The sequence below is a fragment of the Oryctolagus cuniculus genome, chromosome 12 (genome assembly GCF_964237555.1).
Source record: "Oryctolagus cuniculus chromosome 12, mOryCun1.1, whole genome shotgun sequence".
Classification (NCBI taxonomy): domain Eukaryota; kingdom Metazoa; phylum Chordata; class Mammalia; order Lagomorpha; family Leporidae; genus Oryctolagus; species Oryctolagus cuniculus.
In genome coordinates, this window is record NC_091443.1 from 36,562,582 (window position 1) to 36,584,485 (window position 21,904).

The 21,904-nt window shown below is 41.1% G+C and overlaps 1 protein-coding gene across 2 annotated transcripts in view; it reads left to right on the plus strand.

Moving 5' to 3' along the window:
• SEC23A (SEC23 homolog A, COPII coat complex component) overlaps window positions 1-21,904 on the plus strand; it is a 65,991-nt gene that overhangs the window by 16,947 nt on the left and 27,140 nt on the right. For both annotated transcript variants that reach the window (XM_008269515.4, XM_051822180.2), the window contains exons 9-13: window positions 2,070-2,185; window positions 5,230-5,353; window positions 7,085-7,165; window positions 9,312-9,401; window positions 12,198-12,304. In XM_008269515.4, coding sequence (XP_008267737.1) covers window positions 2,070-2,185; window positions 5,230-5,353; window positions 7,085-7,165; window positions 9,312-9,401; window positions 12,198-12,304 — 518 coding nt within the window. The remainder of the gene's footprint in view (window positions 1-2,069; window positions 2,186-5,229; window positions 5,354-7,084; window positions 7,166-9,311; window positions 9,402-12,197; window positions 12,305-21,904) is intronic.

Sequence of the window (21,904 nt, forward strand, 5' to 3'; positions counted from 1 at the left end):
TTTTTTCTTTCTCTCTCTCTCTTTTTTTTTAAGATTTATTTATTTATTTGAAAGGTAGAGTTACAGAGAGAGAGAGCGAGAGAGAGGTCTTCATCCGCTGGTTCACTCCTCAAATGGCCACAACGGCTGGAGCTGGGCCAGTCTGAAGCCAGGAGGCAATAACTTCTTCTGGGTCTCCCACAGGGGTGCAGGGGCCCAAGCACTTGGGCCGTCCTCCACTGCTTTCCCAGGCCATAGCAGAGAGCTGGATCAGAAGAGGAGCAGCTGGGACATGAACCCATGCCCATATAGGATGCTGGCACTGCACATGGCAGCTTTACCTGCTATGCCACAGCACCAGCCCTCCTCTTTTTTCTTGACAAGTTATACCATTTCTGATTTGAAATATTTAGTCTTAATAGTAAGTACAAATAGGTTGGTTTTTAAATACAACTCCTGGGGCCGACGCCGTGGCTCAATAGGCTATCCTCTGCCTGTGGCGCCTGCACACCGGGTTCTAGTCCCGGTCGGGGCACCGGATTCTATCCTGGTTGCTCCTCTTCCAGGCCAGCTCTCTGCTGTGGCCAGGGAGTGCAGTGGAGGATGGCCCAAGTGCTTGGGCCCTGCACCCCATGGGAGACCAGGAGGAGCATCTGGCTCCTGGCTTTGGATCAGCGCAGTGATCTTTCTCTTCAGGAAAAATTTCTTAGATTTTCAAGTTTTTCATTTCCAAGAGACAGTCCCTAATGTTTCCTCTAGATATGTATGTGTGTATGTATATGTTCATAGTTTGAATAGCCCAAAATTTTCTTGTGACTTGTTTTTTGTTCATCTTCATATTTTTCGGGTTTGTGAAAGTGTATTTCACTAATGTTGGTTCTTGACTATCTTAACAGTGGTTCTGCTTGTTAATATCCCTGTTAATTTTTTCTAAGAAATTCTCTAGAGTTCACAGTTTGAATTGTGTTATATTATTTAATGTTTTGGGTAGTTATTATATTTTTTCTAATGTTTGTTTATTTTTATTTATTTGAAATAGTGACAGGGCCAGCATTGTGGTGCAGTGGTTTTCAGCCACCACCTACACCACTGGCATCCCATTTGAGTGTTGGTTTGAATCCCGGCCCAGCTGCTCCATTTTTAATCTAGCTTCCTGCTAATGCACCTGGGAAGACCGTGGAAGATGGCTGATGTGCCTAGGTCCCTGCCACTCAGCTGGGAAACCCAGATGGAGTTCCTAGATCCTGGCTTCAGTCTAGCCCAGCCCTGGCGATTGGGGAAGTGAACCAGCAGATTCTCAGTATCTTTCTCTCTCTAATTCTGCATTTAAAATAAATAAAATCTTTTTAAAAATTTTAAAAAGATAAAATAAAAAAGTTTACATATGTATTTATTTATTTGAGAGAGAGATTGAATCAGAGAGAGATCTCCCCTCTTCTGGTTCTGTTTCCAAATGCTTGCAATGGCCTGAGACCAGAGCTGGAAACTCCATCCAGGTCGACCATGTGGGTGGCAGAGATTCAGCTATTTGAATAATCACCTGCTGCCTCCCAGGGTGTACATTAGCAGGAAGTTGGAATTGGGAGTGGACTGGGACACAAACTCACGCACTCAAGTATAACAGGATACTGGCATCCAAACTGGCATTTTAACTGTTAGGCAAAATGCCTACCTCTATTTTTGGAAGATTTGAGTGTGAGTTTAGACAGGAAGAAGAGTTTTGTGTTGTTTTGCTACCATGTTTATATACGAAGAAGCAAATGTTCAGTATGTGGTGTTTCTGTAGTGGAATGGGATACTGTTATCTTTTTTGAAAAATTGGATTCATTGTTTATTTATATTAACAGTTACATCTGAAAAGTTTGAAAAAAAAACAAGTTTATGGGCACATTTAATGAAAAGGATGTGGAGATGTAGGAGCAATAGAAGATATTATATCATTTTAGGAGACAGAAAATTCAATAAGAATAAATAATTTTAGATTATGATGGACTATTCTTTTAGTCTACTTTAGATTATTTTGATCCAGGTTTTATAGGATGATTCAGTTTATGTATTACTTTGATTGAATTTTAATACATCTTTTGTAGCATTTTGAAGCATTGGCTAATCGAGCTGCTACAACTGGCCATGTCATTGACATCTATGCATGTGCGTTAGATCAGACAGGGCTCCTGGAAATGAAATGCTGCCCCAACCTTACTGGGTATGTATTTGCATTTTTCCAGTCTTTGCAGCTATAGTCTTAGTAATGACAGTTTACAGATAAATGCCAATAATGGCTATTTACAGAAAAAAGTTTCTGTCCTACCACTTCAGGACAACATCTGCTGCAGTTTGGATATTCCTTAAGTAAAGCTCACTTTTCAGTTTTTTCTAAAATACAGGATTATAGAGGTAGAAATTGGTTTATAAAGTTCGTTTTGATATCTTAAAGTGAATATTATTTTAGCAGCTTTTTTGAGACATACTTCATATGACATAAAATGTGTCCATTTAAAGTGTTCAATTTGATGATCTTTAGAATATTTATAGGTTGCACAACTATCTCTATAATATAATTTTACAGCATATGCATTACTCTAGACATTTGCAGTCACTCCCCATTCTTTACTCTTTCCTCTTTTCCTCACCCTAAGTTACCTGTAGGCAATTGCTAATTATAGCTTATGATGGACATTTCTTGTAAATCACATATACCTTTCTTTGTGACTGACTTTTTTTGATTTAGCATTGTGTTTTCAAGGGTTGTCCATATTGTAGGATGTATCAGTATTTCATTTTATTTATTGGTGAATAAAAAGTAAAAAAAGGATCTAATGTTAATAATGTTTCATTGCATGGATATATTACATTTTATCAACCCATCAATTAATGAATGTCTCCTTGTCACTTTTTGGCTATTATGAATACTGCTTTGAGCATTATGTTTAAATTTTTATGAAGACATCATGTTTTTGTTTCTCTTAGTGGCTAATTTACACCCAGGAGTGGATTGGTGGGTCCCATTGCAATTGGTGCTTAATGTTTTAAAGAACTTTCAAACTGTTTTTCTTTTTCTTTTTTGGTTAATTAATTTATTTATTTGAAAGGTGGAGTTACAGAGGTAGTAGCAGAGAGAGAGAGAGGTCTTCCATTTACTGGTTCACTCCCCAAACGACCACAACAGCCAGAGTGGGGCTGATCCAAAGCCAGGAGCTTCTTCTGTGTCTCCCATGCAGGTGCAGGGGCCCAAGCACTTGAACTATCTTATACTGCTTTCCCGGGCCATAGCAGAGACCTAGATCAGAAGTGGAGCAGCCGGGACTCGAACTGGTGCCCATATGGGATGCTGGCACTGCAGGAGGTGGCTTTACCTGCTACACCACAGCTGTCAAACTGTATTTCAAAGTAACTGGCCCAGTTTACATTTTCACTACCATAGTAGTAGAGGATTCTCATTTCTCCACATCCTTGTGAACTCCTGCTAGTGTTTGGTCAGAGTCAGGAGTTTCCACTTGGCTGGAGTGGGGATATGAGCCGGAACAACTGTTACATATGTCCAAAATGGCCTATGCTCTATTGGCTTGTTACAGGACGCTATTGTAAGGTGATCTGGGAGAGAAAAATGTGCCCTCCTTTTTTTTTTTTTTCCCCTCCTCTAGTTTAGCAAGTACACTATCCCCCACTTGGCTCTGGGTTCCCTCTAGGCTCTTCCTGCAGCTTTATTGCCAGTGGCTTGGGCTGCTGCAGTCTGGTTTCACTTCACTCTCCAACACTGGTGTGTAGGCTCTTGGCTGCTGAAGTCCTGAGTTGTGGGTATCCATGCTTTCTACATAGGTCCATGTTGTCCCTCTAATTTGGGTAGAGTTTCCTCTGCTGTTTTCTCTCTGACTCTTCCTGAGACCGCACTCTCTCCACTTTTTAAAAACTGTCTTCTAGACTAGAGCAGTAAGCTCCTTTCCTACTCTGCCATCTTGGAAGCTCTGCCAATATATATATTTATATTTTTAAAGATTTATTTTATTTATTTGAAAGAGTTACAGAGAGAGGTAGAAGCAGAGAGAGAGGTCTTCCATCCGCTGGTTCACTCCGCATATGGCTTAGCTGATCCAAAGCCAGGAGCCAGGAGCCTCCTCTGGGTCTTACATGTGGGTGCAGGGGCCCAAGGACTTGGCCATTTTCTACTGCCTTCCCAGGCCATAGCAGAGAGCTGGATAGGAAGAGGAGTAGCCGCGACTAGAATTGGTGCCCATATGGGATGCTGGCGCTTCAGGCCAGGGCTTTAACCTGCTGTGCCAGGCAAGCACTGTGGTACAGCAGGTTAAAGCCCTGGCCTGAAGCGCTGACATCCTATATGGGCGCCGGTTCTAGTCACGGCTACTCCTTTTCCAATTCAGCTCTCTGGTATGGCCTGGGAAGGCAGTAGAAGATGGCCCAAGTCCTTGGACCCCCTGCACCCACATGTGAGACCCAGAGGAGGCTCCTGGCTCCTGGCTTTGGATCGGCGCAGCTCCGGCTATTGCAGCCGTCTGGAGAGTGAACCAGCAGATGGAAGACCTCTCTCTCTGACTCTGCCTCTCTCAGTAACTACTCTGTCTTTCAAATAAATAAAATAAATCTTTAAAAAAATTAAGATAAGGCCGGCGCCGCGGCTCACTAGGCTAATCCTCCGCCTAGCGGCGCCGGCACACCGGGTTCGAGTCCCGGTCGGGGCGCCGGAGTCTGTCCCGGTTGCCCCTCTTCCAGGCCAGCCCTCTGCTGTGGCCAGGGAGTGCAGTGGAGGATGGCCCAGGTGCTTGGGCCCTGCACCCCATGGGAGACCAGGAGAAGCACCTGGCTCCTGCCTTAGGATCAGCGCGTTGGGCCGGCCGCAGCGCACCTGCCGCGGCGGCCATTGGAGGGTGAACCAACGGCAAAGGAAGACCTTTCTCTCTGTCTCTCTCTCACTGTCCACTCTGCCTGTCAAAAAATAAAAAATAAAAAATAAAAAAAAAATAAAAAAAATATATTAAAAAAAAAATTAAGATAATTGCTGAGGACAAATGCAAGTGTTACAAACCTTCTGATACTCTCAGAATTGAGATTATTTGTGGGGTGAGAATTTTCTCATATATATTTGAGTTTTAAAAGTTAATGGTAACATAGCATATTTTGGAACTTAATTTTAAAATTTATTGGATGTCTTGAGAGGTCATTTTTTTAAAATGTTTTGAATATGTGAAGTCATTAACTGTGTCATACACCTTGTGTCTTATTCTTTCCATGCAGTGGATACATGGTAATGGGGGACTCTTTCAACACTTCCTTATTCAAACAAACTTTTCAGAGAGTCTTTACCAAAGATATGCACGGACAGTTTAAAATGGGCTTTGGTGGTACACTGGAAATAAAGGTAAGAACCAATACTTGATATGTCTGATATGTTGATCAAGAGAGAAACTTGTATAATTCTTAAATATCACTAATCAAGTTCATTATTATGCTTTAAAAATAGTTGTTTTGTGTTGATATCTCAATTTAGAGATTTTGTCAAATGTACAGTGAGACCTCTTTTGAGCATTTCTAAACAACTGTTACAAAAGTAGAATTATGTAGGTCATGTTTCATTTTGCTCTTTTTTTTTTCTTTTTTAGTATTTATTTTTATCCATTTGAAAGGCAGAGTAAGAGAAAGAGAGAGAATTTTTCATCTGCTGGTTTTCTCCACAACCAGGGCTGGGCCAGGCCCAAGCCACAAGCCTGGAACTCCATCAGTTCTCCCATATAGGTGGCCAGGGCCCAAACACTTGAGCCATCATCTGCTGCTTCCCAGGACATGTTAGCAGGAAGTTGGATTGAAGCAGAGCAGCTGGGACTTGAATCAGCACTCTGATATGGGATGTGGGCCTCTCAAACAATGGCTTAAACTGCCGTGCCACAGCACCTGTATCGTAACTCTTCCTTCTAATATTGGGTTTAACTTTTTAAGTATGTTTAACCATTTTTAGTACTGCATTTATTAATTTTAGTAGTAATTTTTAAAATTGTTTTTAAATTTATTTACTAGAGAGAGAGAGAGAGAGAACTCCCATTTGCTGGTTCACTCCCCTAAAATGCTGTCATTCATGGAACTAGGACTGGGCCATGCCAAAGCTGGAGGGAATCAATCCAATCTCCCATTTGGATGTCAGAAAACCAGTTACTTAAGCCATTACTGCTGTCTCCCAGGGTCTGCATTAGCAGGAAGCTGAAGTCAGGAATCAGCTAAATGTTTGCCCTGGTAGTATTTTTTTTTTTTTTAATGGCAGGAATTATATAGCTTAAATGAGAACTGTTCTGTGTCATTTGGATAATCCAATATTTGTTCTGTGGTAAGTCAGTTTATACTACACAATTTTATCATTCACATCAAATTTGTGTATAAAATCCCAAAGCCTTAGGTGTTTGTTACAAGTTTATTACAAGTACATTGATTTTGAGTTTTCCTTAAATATTTCTTCTTTTTAAAAAAGATTTATTTATTTCAGAGAGTGACCTAGAAAGATGGAAACATACACACATACACACATAGAGAAAGTGAGAGCGAGACAGAGAGACGGTGTTATTTTGTGGGTTGATTGCATGTGTAGGCAGAAGTCATTGTAGGTTAATAAATAGTGTTCTGAATAAGATTTATTGGCCAGTGGTATTCAGGATATGTCAGAAAAAAAAACCTCAAGAAAACAAACAGACTTATTAATTTTTTTGGATGGAAGTTAATATAATAACTTTAATTTTGGTGGCTGTAGAGACTGGAAGAGATACCACTTTTGTGAATGATTTTCATTGGGAGCAAAATTAGAAAGTGATGTCTAAAGTTTTGTATTAGGATATGTGAGTTTTGAGTATGATATGAGTTTGAATCCAGAGTGTGGGTCCCAAATGGAGACCTCTTTTGGGTAATAGAAATAGAAGATTAATAGTAGGTTTAGGGGTGGATTTTACATCAGTATGCAGGTGCTCACTGATATATTATTTTTAATGTTAATAAATTTTCATTGGTTTTGTGTTTAAATATAGAAGAATATCATATTTTCATATAATTCTAAGTGGGTGCTTGGGCTCATCTATGAGGAAACCAAATGTACTGTATTTTTATTTTGCAGACCTCAAGGGAAATAAAGATTTCGGGAGCTATTGGGCCCTGTGTTTCGCTTAATTCTAAAGGACCGTGTGTGTCTGAAAATGTAAGTCTCCTTATTCTAAAAAGGAAATAGTTAATTTTCAGGACAGCACCAACAGAGATTTAGTGGGATAGCAGCCTATAGAATTCCTTTCAAAATTCTGGTTTTATATTTATTTGTTTTCTTTTTTTTTTAAAGTTAACTTTCTTTTTTTTTTAAACTTTTATTTAGTAAATATAAATTTCCAAAGTACAGTTTATGGATTACAATGGCTTTTTCCCCCCATAACTTCCTATATTTATTTGTTTTAAATATTTATTTGTAGAGATGGAGGGGAGAGGAGAAAGAGAGATCTTCCATCTGCTGGTTGACTCCCAAAATATTCTCAACAGGGGGCTGGTGCTGTGGCGTAGTGGGTTAAAGTCCTGGCCTGTGGTACCATTATCCCATATTGGTACCAGTCTGAGTCCTGAATCTGAGTCCACTTCTACATACCAGCTCCCTGCTGGTGTGCTTGGAAAAGCAGTGGAGGATGGCCCAAGTCCATGGGCCCCTGCATCCACATGGCAACTGGAGGAAGCTCCTGCCTTCAGATTGGCTCAACTCTGGCTGTTTTGGTCATTTGAGAAGCGAACCAGTAGATGGAAGATCTCTCCACCCCCTCTTTTTACCTCTTTCTGTAACTGTTTTTCAAATAAATAAAGTAAATCTTAAAAAAAAAAAATCTTTTCAATGGCCAGGGCTGGTCTAGGCTAAAGCCAGGAACCAGGAGCGAGGAGCTTCATCAGACTGTCCCTTACAGGTGACAGAGGCCCAAACACTAGGCCATCCTCTGCTGCTTTTCCCAGGCCATTAGCCAGGAGCGAGATTGGATATGGAACAGTAGAACATGAACCAATACTCATATTTCCATATCCTGGAATCCCAGGCGGGGGCTTTAGCAGCTATTCCTCAGTGCCAGTCCCACCTTTCAAAATTCTTGTATGGGATGGTTTACACATTGCTGTGTCTCTATTTGTGGTGGTTCTTTTCGTATATGCTTTCACATCCACCCCTAACTAAACATTTTAGACTTTGACTAGTTTTCTATTTTTTTGTTTCTAAGTTCTTTCTTTCTTTTTTTTTTTTAACGTTTTATTTATTTATTTGAAAGGCAGAATTATAAAGAAGAGAGAGAGGGAGGGAGGGAGAGAGAGAGATAGAGAGGTCTTTCATCTGCTGGTTACTCCCCCAGTGGTTGCAATGAACGACCTGGGCTGGTCCAGGCCCAAGCCAGGAGCTAGGAGCTTTTTCCAGGTTTCAGGCATGGGTGGCAAGGGCTCAAGGACTTGGGACATCCTCTGTTGCTTTCTCAGGAGCATTAGTAGGGAGCTGGATCAGAAGGGGAGAAGCCAGTACTTGAACTGGTCCCCATATGGGATGCTGGCACTGCAGGCTGTGGCTTAACCCGCTATGCCACAGTGGCAACTCAGTGTAGTTAAACAAAAAACTTCATGATTTTGAATTTTGGAGAGTTATGAAAATTAATATTAATTCCAAATGGACTTTTGGTACCAGAATTTCCAGAAAATAACTTCATTGTCTAGATTTAAGTTTCCATTCCTTTTTCTTTATCACATGTAGTAGGAGTTTAATGCACTTTGTAGTGGTAAAATCATATAGCTGTAGAGAAGATGATGGAGCAAATAATCCCAAGTGGGTCATCAGCTTTAAAGATGACAAATAAAAATTAATTCATGATCACGTTTCAAAGGGAAGATCTATATCTAAGAGGATTTCTTGGAAATCACACTGCTTATAGTTCTGATCCAGAGAGTCTGTATCAGTAAGTACATGTATTGTGTGTGAAATCAGTATCTCTTTACACAGGTCAAGTAGTTGGATAGAAAGATAATGTTAGTTGTAGTGATTTTATTAAACAGCACATGCTTCTGAAGGTAACAAATATAAACAATTTGTATTAATACTTTTATACATTCAAAAATTGATATAATTTTATTGTATAACAGTTGCATAATTTTATTTCATGTTATATTTATGATAGGATCTTAACAAAAAAGCCTAGGTTTTTAATATTCACTGAATTAGTTTGAAACCTGAAAAGAATTTTTCATTGGAAATTTATCTCCTCCTCTTTTCTCCTTAACATATGTTATACTAACAAATTGTGTTCTGTAGCTTGTAAATATACTCTATTATATTTTTACAGGAAATAGGAACAGGTGGCACCTGTCAGTGGAAGATATGTGGACTCAGTCCCACTACAACCTTAGCCATATATTTTGAAGTCGTCAATCAGGTATGATTTTCTGTATTGAATACTGAAAGGTAGACAGGTATTTAAGTTAGGCCACGAGTATTTCATATTTTTTCACTAGTAAACATCCAGAGTTTATCATTTTTTTAAAAAGATTTATTTATTTGAAAGTCAGAGTTACACAGAAGAGAGGCAGAGAGAGAGAGAGAGAGGTCTTCTATCCACTGGTTCACTCCCCAATTGGCTGCAACAGCTGGAGCTGTGCCAATCCAAAGCCAGGAGCCAGGAGCTTCTTCCGGATCTCCCATGTGGGTGCAGGGGCCCAAGGACTTGAGCCATCTTGTACTGCTTTCCCAGGCCACAGCAGAGAGCTGGATCGGAAGTGGAGCAGCCAGGACTCGAACCGGCACCCAAATGGGATGCTGGTGCTTCAGGCCAGGGCGTTAACTCGCTTCGCCACAGCGCCGGCCCCCTCATTTTGTTTTATAATTCTTATTTGTCATTTTCTATTTCTGAAAGATAAACTCCTTGGTGAGAGGACAAATGCAAAACTTGGGCAGTCTACCTTTCAGTTTAAGTTTTCTTTTTCTTTTCTTTCTTTTTTTTTTAAGATTTATTTATTTGAAAGGCAGAGTTACAGAGAGGCAGAGAGAGAGAGAGAGACTGAGAGGTCCTCCATCCGCTAATTCATTCCCCAAATGGCCACAACAGCTGGAGCTGGGTTGATCTGAAGTCAGGAGCCTGGAGCTTCTTCCAGGTCTCCCACACAGGTGCAGGGCCCCAAGGACTTGAGCCATCTTCTGCTGCTTTCCCAGGTCATAGCAGAGAGCAGGATTGTAAGTGGTGCCCATATGGAATGCCAGTACTGGAGGCGGCAGCTTTACTCACTGTGCCGCAGCACAGGTTCCCCACTTTCTTTGTTTTTGTATAAAATTGAAGTGTTAATAAAATTATTTAAATTCCCTTCTAGCTATGCAGTTGTTTTTTTAAAGATTTATTTATTTATTTGGAAGTCAGAATAACACAAAGAGAAGGAGAGGCAGAGAGAGAGGTCTTCCATCTACTGGTTCACTCCCCAACTGGCTGCAATGCTGGAGCTACGCTGATCTGAAGCTAGGAGCCAGGAGCTTCTTTTGGGCCTCCCATACAGGTGCAGGGCCCCAAGGACTTGGGGCCATCTTCTACTGCTTTCCTAAGCTATAGCAGAGAGCTGGATCAGAAATAGAGCAGCCAGGACTTGAACCAATGTCCATATGGGATGCTGGCACTGCAGGCGGTGGCTTTACCTGCTACGCCACAGTGCCAGCCCCTAGCTATGCAATTTTGTAACTAGATGTCTATCTCCTGGTTGGCACAGTTTGGCACAGGTGTGTATTGATAACTCCTATAAGAAAGTCCAGTACATTAATATTGATGAAAAAGTTAAGAAGGAACTTGTATTTGTAAAGTTTTTTTTTTCTGCTATAGGAGGAAATGTTCACATAAATAATGATAAAACTTTCTGACTTCTTTTCCAATACTTTTTTTTATTTATTTATTTTTATTTTTAAAATTTTTTTTTTTTTTTGACAGGCAGAGTGGACAGTGAGAGAGAAAGACAGAGAGAAAGGTCTTCCTTTGCCATTGGTTCACCCCCCAATGGCCACTGTGGCCGGCGTACCGCGCTGATCCGAAGCCAGGAGCCAGGTGCTTCTCCTGGTCTCCCATGGGGGTGCAGGGCCCAAGCACTTGGGCCATCGCCCACTGCACTCCCGGGCCACAGCAGAGAGCTGGCCTGGAATAGGGGCAACCGGGACAGAATCCGGCGCCCCGACCAGGACTAGAACCCGGTGTGCTGGTGCCGCAAGGTGGAGGATTAGCCTATTGAGCCATGGCGCCGGCCACCAATACTTTCTTAAAAAATTTTTTTTAGAAAATTTTTTTTTTGACAGACAGAGTGGACAGTGAGAGAGAGAGAGAGAGACAGAGAGAAAGGTCTTCCTTTTTCCATTGGTTCACCCCCACAATGGCTGCTGCGGCCAGCGCGCTGCGGCCGGTGCACTACGCTGATCCAAAGCCAGGAGCCAGGTGCTTCTCCTGGTCTCCCATGTGGGTGCAGGGCCCAAGGACCTGGGCCATCCTCCACTGCACTCCTGGGCCATAGCAGAGAGCTGGCCTGGAAGAGGGGCAACCGGGACAGAATCCGGTGCCCTGACCGGGACTAGAACCCGGTGTGCCGGCGCCGCAAGGTGGAGGATTAGCCTATTGAGCCGCAGCGCCGGCGTAGAGATTTTATTTACTGGGTCAAGTGCTGTGGCCTAGGGGTGAAGCCAAGAAAGTTTCCCCATTGACTACTTGTTATTTCTTTATGATAATCTTATCATTATGTATCATTGTTAGTCTTTTTTTGTTAATAGTTTTCCACTGGTCCTCTCTTGACCATGTGATCATCTTTCTAGGAGTTCTGCTTTCATTTATTATACCCAGGGGAGGACGGCTTAGCTCAATTTTACTAGATCCAATTATGATTGGGCTTCAATATCCTTATGTAGGCCTTTCCTTGTCAATTTTTTTAAACTCTTCCTTTCACCTTATTTTTTATGTCCCTCCGAATTATATATTACTTAAAAATTGATTCCTCAGTAGGATTCACTCAAGTCCTTTCATCCTTTGTCATTTTTCCTCTCTCCCAAATCCATTATTTCTGTTTTATGTGGTAAATCTTGACTGTTTTGTAAGTACTAGAAACAAGCATCCTTCTAAATCAATTTCAGAATGAATTTTATTGGCGCTAGGATATGTGGTCTATGATTTTTATATGTAGTAGATTTTGCTTAGTTTTTACTCCATTTTTCACAGCATAATGCTCCAATTCCTCAAGGAGGGCGTGGTGCAATCCAGTTTGTGACTCAGTATCAGCATTCAAGCGGGCAGAGACGCATCCGAGTGACCACCATTGCTAGGAAGTAAGTTGTAAGAGTTTTAATTTACCAAAACTGTTAACTTGTAGTAGTTTTAATAGCAAAACTACTTTGGATTGTGCTTCTGAGGTGGGTTATAACTAAAGTCAATGTATAATCTTCAATAAAATCATATGAGGAAGAAAATTGCTATGCAGAGCACTTTTAAGACAATTGGAGACATTTGAATATGGTCTCTGTATAGGATGAAAGCATCACTGTTAATTGTCACAAATTTATTAATTGGGGTTATCTGAAGTATCTTTACAAAGTTCATGGCAAAGCATTTTATGAAAAAAATAGGCCGGCGCCGTGGCTCACTAGGCTAATCCTCTGCCTTGTGGCGTCGGCACACCGGGTTCTAGTCCCGGTCGGGGAGCCGGAGTCTGTCCCGGTTGCTCCTCTTCCAGGCCAGCTCTCTGCTGTGGCTAGGGAGTGCAGTGGAGGATGGCCCAAGTGCTTGGGCCCTGCACCCCATGGGAGACCAGGATAAGTACCTGGCTCTTGCCATCGGATCAGCGCGGTGCGTCAGCTGCAGCGCGCCGGCCACGGCGGCCATTGGAGGGTGAACCAACGGCAAAGGAAGACCTTTCTCTCTGTCTCTCTTTCTCACTGTCCACTCTGCCTGTCAAAAAAAAAAAAAAAAATAATGCATGCATTTCAAACTTTGTAAGATTTATATTTTTATTTTAGTGGCAGAGTTACAGAGAGAGGGAGAGACAGAGAGAAAGTCTTTCCTCTGCAGGTTCACTCACCAAATGGCCACAACAGCTGGGACTGGGCCAAGCTAAAGCCAGGAGCCAGGAGCCAGGAGCTTCTTCCGCAGTCTCCCATGAGGGTACAGGGGCCCAAGCAGTTGGGTCATCCTCCACTGCTTTCCATAGCAGAGAGCTGGATCAGAGGTGAAGCAGCCAGGATTCGAACTGGCGCCCATATGGGATGCCAGTGCCTCAGGTGGAGGCTTAGCCTACTATGCCACAGTGTTGGCCCGGATTTCAGATTTTTTTGTACCAAAAAAAGCTTACTATTTTTAAGTCCTGCCTTTCTATCATTTTTTTTTTTTTATTTGAAAGGCAGAGTTACAGAGTGAAGGAGGGAGAGAGAATGAGATACTGCGTCCGCTGGTTCACTCCTCAAATGGCTGTGATGGCTGGGGTTGGATGAAGCCAAAGCCAGGATCCAGGAGCTCCATGTGTGTCTCCCTTGTGGGTGACAGGAGCCCAAACACCTAGCCCTTTCTCTGCTGCTTTCCCAGTAGCACCAGCAGGGAGCTGGAGTGAATGGAATGGTCAAGAATTGAACTGGTGTCCATATGGGATGCTGTCATTGTGAGTGATGGTTTAACCTGTTATGCCACAGCTCTGACCCTTCTATCCACTTGAAGTACCCTATGTGAATGACTTGTTCCTAGGAGATATACACTGAAGTATTTCAGGGAGAGAGTCATAATATCTCCAGCTTAAACTTGGAAAGCTCTGCAAGAGGAAAAGTATGTATGTGTAAAGGGAGACAGAAAATGATAAAGCAAGCATGTTAAAATGTTAATGATTAAAGGTGATGAGTATATAGTTTATTCTTGTAGCTTTTGTGTTTTAACTTTTTAAAATGAATGGTTTTCAAAATTACATCAATCTTTCAAGGTAAATGAAGGGTTTAGCCTTGTGTCTAGCCTAATGGTTATTGATACCCATGTCTCACATCGGAGTACCTGGGTTCATTTCCTGGATCTGGCTCCTTACTCCAGCTTCTTGCTAAGCAGACCTTTGGAGGCATCCACAATGGTTCAGGTGGTTGGATTCCTGCCACCCATGTGGGAGAAACAGGTTGAACTTTTGGCTTCTGGCTTTGACTTGGCCCAGGCCCAGCTGTTGTGGGCATCTGGGGAGTGAAACAGTGAATGAGAACTCTTTGTCTCGGTCTCTAAAATTAACTAATTAATTAATTTATAAAAGAGAAAGGAAGCTTTCTTGTGAGAAACTTCATGGATTTATATATTTTTCAGTTTATTTACAGAATTTCTGTTCCTATTTGAAGAGGTGTTTTATGTGTTAGGATATCATCTATAGCATGTATCCCACCAAAGTATCCATCTTTTCAAATTATCCTGGCCATTTTCGATAATCAAGGTTTACTGCTTTGTTTATTTGCTAAGAATATGACTGTAGGGGCCTGGGCTGGTGTTTTTGTTAAGTGAATAAGCTGTGTGAAAATAAATGACTCACTCTTTGACAATCAAATTATTCTATCTTCTCTGTAGAAAATAAGTTTGATCTAGAAGATTGCCTTGCAATTTTAAGAATCAAAGTGGGGCTGGTGCTGGTTAATAATGGGTTAACGTTCTGGCCTGAAGCGCTGGTTCGAGACCTGGCTGCTCCACTTCCAAACCAGCTCTCTGCTATGGCCTAGGAAAGCAGTAGAAGATGGCCCAAGTCCTTGGGACCCTGCACCCACATGGGAGACTGGGAAGAAGCTCCTGGCTTCTGGTTCCTGGCTTTGAATCAGCGTAGCTCTGGCTGTTGCGGCCATCTGGAGAGTGAATCAGTGGATGGAAAACCTCTCTCTGTCTCTCTCTGTCTCTCTCTGTCTATCTCTCTCGGATCAGTGCAGCTCTGGCATTGCGGCTATCTGGGGAGTGAATCAGCGGATAGAAAACCTCTCTCTCTCTCTCTCTCAGATCAGCGCAGCTCTGGCCGTTGCGGCCATCTGGGGAGTGAACCAGCGGATAGAAAACCTCTCGCTCTCTCACTCGCTCGCTCTCTGTCTCTCCTTTCTCTGTGTAACTCTGACTTCCAAATAAATCTAAAAAAAAAAAAAAAAATCACAGTGAAAAAGTATTAGAAATGTACAAGAGAGATTTTACTATGTCCAGAGGCCCTTAGCTTTAAGAGGGGTGTGAGTGGTTGGCATAGTGGTTAAGATACCACTTGGCACATCCTTGCCCCATACTGTAGTTGGTTTGAATACCAACTCTATTGTCTAGACCAACTTTTTGCTAATGTGCATACTGGGAGGCAGCAGGTAATGGCTTAAGTGCTTGGACCCCTGCCGCCCGTGTAGGAGACCTGGATTGTGTTCTGGGCTTACGCTTGGCCAAGCCCTGGATGTTGTAGGTCTGTTGGGGATGGTAGCGTGGTGGTGGTGGGGGGTGGTAAACCAGTGGATGAAAGATCTCTAAATGTCTTTATCTCTGTCAGTCTCTCACTCCCTGTCTCAAATAAAATGGAAAATGAACATCTTAGCTTTAAGAGCATGAATTCTAAGAAATTTACTTGTATTTATTGCTAATGTATTTCTATTTATTGAACATCATTATATTTTCAGAAGAAAAAAAAATCACCTGTTTATTTTAGTTTAAAGCAACTAAATATCACAGGCATCCAAATTGAAAAAGTTCGGATTTAAATAATTTGTTTGTCATTCTTTGACTTTTTTTTTTTACAAAGATTTTTTGTTTGTTTGTTTATTTATTTGAAAGGCAGAGTTACAGAGAGGCAGAGGCAGAGAGAGAGAGAGGGAGGTCTTCCATCTATTGGTTCACTCCCTAGATGGCCACAATGACCAGAGCTGTACCAATCTGAAGCCAGGAGCCAGAGCCTCTTCCAGGTCTCCCACGCAGGTGCAGGGACCCAAGGAACTGGGCCATCTCCTACTGCTATCCCAGGCCATAGCAGAGAGCTGGATAGGAAGTGGAGCAGCTGGAACTCAAACCGGCGTCCATATGGGATGCTGGCACTGCAGGCGGTGGCTTTACCCGCTACGGCTTTACCCACAGTGCTGGCCTCTCTTTGATTTTTTTAAGATTAAAAATTAATAATTGCTACCCTGTAAATTAGTAAACTTTTTATGCCACTGGTGGGAGGGGACTCGTCTGTGTGACAATAGACCAGGAAAGGTGACGGGAAAGCTTGAGAAAGATGACAAGGTAGTAGTTCCAAAGCTGCATCTCTGGGGGAATTCATAAATCTTAATTTTCATGATGTGAATCTTAAATCTTTACATTAAAATTTCTTGCACCAAAAAATTAATAATTAAACAGTGTAGCCTTTAAATGTTTAAATTACAAGAAAATACAACTTTCGAAATTATTAGTGTCCTCTTTTACTTATTCTTTTCTGCCTCTTAGTATTTTACTAGATTGAGACTTACACTTGTTAACCTCCTGGAAAACAGAAAAATTACTTGTCTATTGAATGAAATTAAAAATTAAGAAGGAACAGAGAACAGTTTTAAGTAGTACCACCTTAATTCCCTTGAGATCCCACTTGCATCAAAAAGCGTTTTAACATTTATTTTCAGGAAGTCTAGAAATATTCCAGTGTTCCTTAAAGTGAAATACTTTATAATATAAGTAGGATACAAAATTTCATCTGTGAAATATTAAGCTAAAATGCAAAAACTGTTGCTGGGTATACCAGTTTGACTTTATTGAAGTTATAGAATGAATTTAATAAACTAGTATTATTTTTGTACATAATACCAAATTAATCCCTTAGACTAAAATATTTTCTTAACTTTTGATTGATTTGGATCAGTGTGTTAACATGGAGAGAAAAGAATACTAAGTAATTTTTTTGAAAAAAAACTTTTTATTTTAAAATTGTTTTAAATTTATGAAACAAAGTTGTGAAGTTGTACCAAGAATACCCCCCATTTACGCAGCTTTCCCTGTTAAGATATTTTAGTATATTGGTCACAGTTAATGAACTACACTTAGCCTCCCCTAATTTTTTAAATACAAACTCCCTTTATATTTCTATACTTCTATCTCCTAGTCAATCATAATCAGCATTCTATGTTCAGATTAGGTTTTTGATTTTAGCTTCCACATATGAGGGAAAACATGTGCTGTTTGTCCTTCTGTCTGGCCTACTTAATTTAACATGATGTCTTCTTGTTCCCTCCAATTTTGCTTCAAATGATAAGATTTCATACTTTTTATTGGTTGATACAAAGTAATTTTAATTATGTGATTTTTATCATTGGAGATTAAACTAAAAACCAACAAGGAGAAATCTGAGCTTTTATTCACTTTCCAACTTAACAAATGAGAAAACTTTTGTTTTTGTTTTTATAGCTATGCTTTCACATAGTTGGATAACTCAAAAAAAGTTTGATGAACATCTGGCTTTATAAATTTTTTTCCATGTATTTATTTGAAGGATAAGGAATGAGGACGAAGAGAGGGAGAGAAAGAAAGGGGGGGAGAGAGAGAGAGAAAAGAGAGATTGTAATCTCCATCTGCTAGTTCACTCTCCAAATGCCTGCAACAGCTTAGACTAGGCCAAATTGTACCTGGGAGTGAGAAACTCAATTTGGGTCTTCCAAGGTTCACACCAGCAGTATTAGAACTGGGAGTCTAGGTGGGCCATGAACCCAGGCATGCCAATACAAGATGTTAGTGTCCCAAGTAGTGTAACTGTTGTGCCAAATGCCCGACCCCAAATTAAATTTTAAAGTCTGACATAGAGACTTGTGTGTCTAAAGGTGCCAGTCTTACACATGTGTACTGTTATTTCCACTTATATTAATTAGTGTTTTAAGGATTGTGGTTGGGAATCTGCTTTTGTAGTTACTTTGTAGGATTTTTTTCCCCAGAAACCTTTTATTTACAGAATACAAACTTTATGGGTTTCATAAATACAACTTTAGGAATATAGTGATTCTTCCCACCATACCTGCCCTCCCACCCTTTTCCTCCTCTTCTATTCCCATTATTTTTTACCAAGATCTATTTTCAACTAACTTTATACAAATACTAAGTAAACAGTTCAACAAACTGTATGAAAAAAGAAAAACTGTTCCTCAAAGTCAAGACAGGGCTGTTCAAAGTCATTGCATCTCAAAGTGTCAAGTTCACTTCTATAGACTACCTTTCAGGTGCTCTATTAGTTATCACAGATCAGGGTTAACATAAGGTATTTGTCCTTTTGGGACTGGCTTATTTCACTAAGTATGATGTTTTCTGGATTCATCCATTTTGTGGCAAACGACAGGGTTTCTTTTTTGTTTCTTTTTTTCCTTTTTTTTTTTTTTTAATTTCTTTATCTAGTCTTCAGTATATGGGCATTTGGGTTGATTCCATATCATAGCTATTGTGAACTGAGCTTCAATAAACATGGGGGTGCAGATAATGCTTTCATATGCTGATTTCATTTCCCTTGGGTAAATTCCCAGGAGTGGGAGGGCTGGGTCATATGGTAGGTCTATATTCAGATTTCTGAGGTATCTCCATACTGTCTTCTGTAGTGGCTTTACCAGTTTACATTCCCACTGTTGGGAATGTAAACTTTTTCCCCACATCCTCACCAGCATTTGTTGTTTGTTGATTTCTGTATGAGAGCCATTCTCCTGAGTGTGAAGTGAAACCTCATTGTGGTTTTGATTTGCATTTCCCTGATGCCTAGTGATCTTGAGCATTTTTTTCATGCGTCTGTTGGCCATTTGGATTCCCTTTTTTGAAAACTTCCTGTTTAAGTCCCTTGCCCATTTCTTTTTTATTTATTTATTTATTTATTTATTGACAGGCAGAGTGGACAGTGAGAGAGAGAGAGACAGAGAGAAAGGTCTTCCTTTTTGCCATTGGTTCACCCTCCAATGGCTGCCGCGGCCGGTGCGCTGCGGCCAGCGCATCGCGCTGATCCGAAGCCAGGAGCCAGGTGCTTTTCCTGGTCTCCCATGCGGGTGCAGGGCCCAAGGACTTGGGCCATCCTCCACTGCACTCCTGGGCCATAGCAGAGAGCTGGCTTGGAAGAGGGGCAACCGGGACAGAATCTGGCGCCCCGACCGGGACTAGAACCCGGTGTGTGGGCGTCACAAGGCGGAGATTTAGCCTATTGAGCCACAACGCCAGCCTTGCCCATTTCTTAACTGGATTGTTTGTTTTGTTGTTGTTGAGTTTCTTGATCTCTTTATATATTCTTATTATTAATCCTTTATCCGTTGCATAGTTTGCAAATAATTTTTCCCATTCTGTCGGTTTCCTCTTCAGTTGCTGAGTGTTTCTTTTGCAGTACAAAAGCTTCTCAATTTGATGTAATCCCATTTGTAACCCCATTTGTCAATTTTGGCTTTGATTTCTTTTCCAAGAACTTTTGCCTATACCAATGTGTTTTAGGGTTTCCCCTGTGTTCTCTAGTAATTTGATTGTATTGAGTCATAGATTTAGGTATTTGATCCATTTTGAGTAGATTTTTGGGTAAGGTGTAAGATAGGGATCTTTGTCTTTTGCATGTGGTGATCCAGTTTTCCCAGCGTCATTTGTTGAAGAGACTGTATTTTCCTCAGTGACTGATTTTAGCTGCTTTGTAAAAGATAGTTGGTTGTGGTTGTGTGGGTTGATTTGTGGTGTTTCTGTTCTGCTCCATTGGTCTATTCATCTGTTTTTGTACCAATACCAGGATGTTTTGATTATAACTGCCTTGTAGTATGTCTTGAAATCTGGTATTGTGATGCCTTCAGCTTTGTTTTTGTTGTATAAGATTGCTTTATTTGGGGTTTCCTGTGTTTCCATATGAATTTCAGCATCATTTTTTTCTATATCTGAGAAGAATGTCCTTGTTGTTTTGATTGATATCACATTGAATCTATAGATTGCTTTTGGTAGTGTGGACATTTTGATGATATTGATTCTTCCAATCCATGAACATGGAAGATTTTTCCATTTTTTTGTGTCTTCTTCTATTTCTTTCTTTAAGATTTTATAATTCTCATCATAGAGATCTTTGACATCTTGGCTAAATTTATTCCAAGGTATTTGATTTTTATTGTAGCTTTTATGAAAGGGATTATCTTAGAAGTTCTTTCAGCTGTGGCATTTTTTTGTGTATACAAAAGCTATTGATTTTTCCCTGTGGATTTTGTATCCTGCCACTTTACAGTTCCAATACTCTCTTTTTTTTATTTTTAATTTTTTTTTATTTTTTGAGAGGCAGAGTGGACAGTGAGAGAGAGACAGAGAGAAAGGTCTTCCTTTGCCGTTGGTTCACCCTCCAATGGCCGCCGCGGTCGGCGTGCTGCGGTTGGCGCACTGCGCTGATCCGAAGGCAGGAGCCAGGTACTTATCCTGGTCTCCCATGGGGTGCAGGGCCCAAGCACTTGGGCCATCCTCCACTGCCTCCCCTGGCCACAGCAGAGAGCTGGCCTGGAAGAGGGGCAACCGGGACAGAATCCGGCGCCCCAAACGGGACTAGAACCCCGTGTGCTGGCGCCGCAAGGCGGAGGATTAGCCTAGTGAGCCGTGGCGCCGGTTCCAATACTCTCTTAGTGGAGTCTTTTGAATTCCATATATATAGAATCATGTCATCTGCAAATAGGGATAGTTTGACTTCCTCCTTCCCAATTTGTATCCCTTTGATTTCTTTTTCTTGCTTAATAGCTCTGGCTAAAACTTCCAGGACTAAATTGAATAGCAGTGAGAGTGGGCATACTTGTCTGGTTCCATATCTTAGTGGGAATGCTTCCAACTTTTCCCTGTTCAATAGGATGCTGGCTGTGGTTTTGTCATAAATTGCGTTGATTGTGTTGGGGAGTGTTTCTTCTATACCCAAGTTGCTTAAAGTTTTCATCATGAAAGGGTGTTGTATTTTATGAAATGCTTTTTCTTCATCTATTGAGATAATCATGATTTTTGTTCTTTAATTTGTTAATGTGACATATCACATTAATTGATTTGCAAATGTTGAACCATTCCTCATACTAGAGATAAATCCCACTTAGTCTGGGTGAATCATTTTTTTGATGTGTTGTTAGAGTCAATTGGCTAGAATTTTGCTGAGGATTTTTGCATCTATATTCGTCAGGGAAATTGGTCTGGAGTTCTCTTTTTCTGTTGTATCTTTTTCAGGTGTAGGAATTAAGGTGATGCTGGCTTCATAGAAGGAATTTGGGAGGATTCCCTCCCTTTCAATTGTTTTGAATAACTTGAGAAGAATTGTAGTTAGTTCTTCTATAAATGTCTGGTAGAATTCAGCAGTGAGGCCACCCAGTCCTGGGCTTTTCTTTGTTGGGAGGGTCTTTATTACTGATTCAATTTATGTCTTGGTTATGGATCTGTTTAAGTTTTCTATGCCTTCTTCATGGCTCAGTTTAGGTAGGTTGTATATGTCCAGGAATCTATCCATTTCTTCTAGGCTTCCTGGTTTGTTAGTATATAGCTCTTTGTAGTAATTCCTGATGATTCTTTTTTTTTTTAAAGATTTATTTTATTTTATTTGAAAGAGAGTTATAGAGAGAGGTAGAGACAGAGAGAGGTCTTCCATCCACTGGTTCCCTCCCCAGATGGCCACAACGGCTGGAGCTGCACTGATCCAAAGCCAGGAGCCAGGAGATTCCTCCAGGTCTCCCACTCAGGAGACCACTCAGGTGCAGGGGCTTCTTCTACTGCTTTCCCAGTCCATAGCCGAGAGCTAGATTGGAAGAGGGGCAGGCGGGACTAGAACCAGCGCCCATATGGGATGCCGGCGCTTCAGGCCAGGGCGTTAACCCACTGAGCCACAGCGCTGGCCCCGATGATTCTTTTTATTTCTGTGGTGTCTGTTGTTACATTCCCTTTTCATCTCTAATTTTATTGATTTGGGTCTTCTCTCTCCTTCTTTTGGTTAGTTGGGC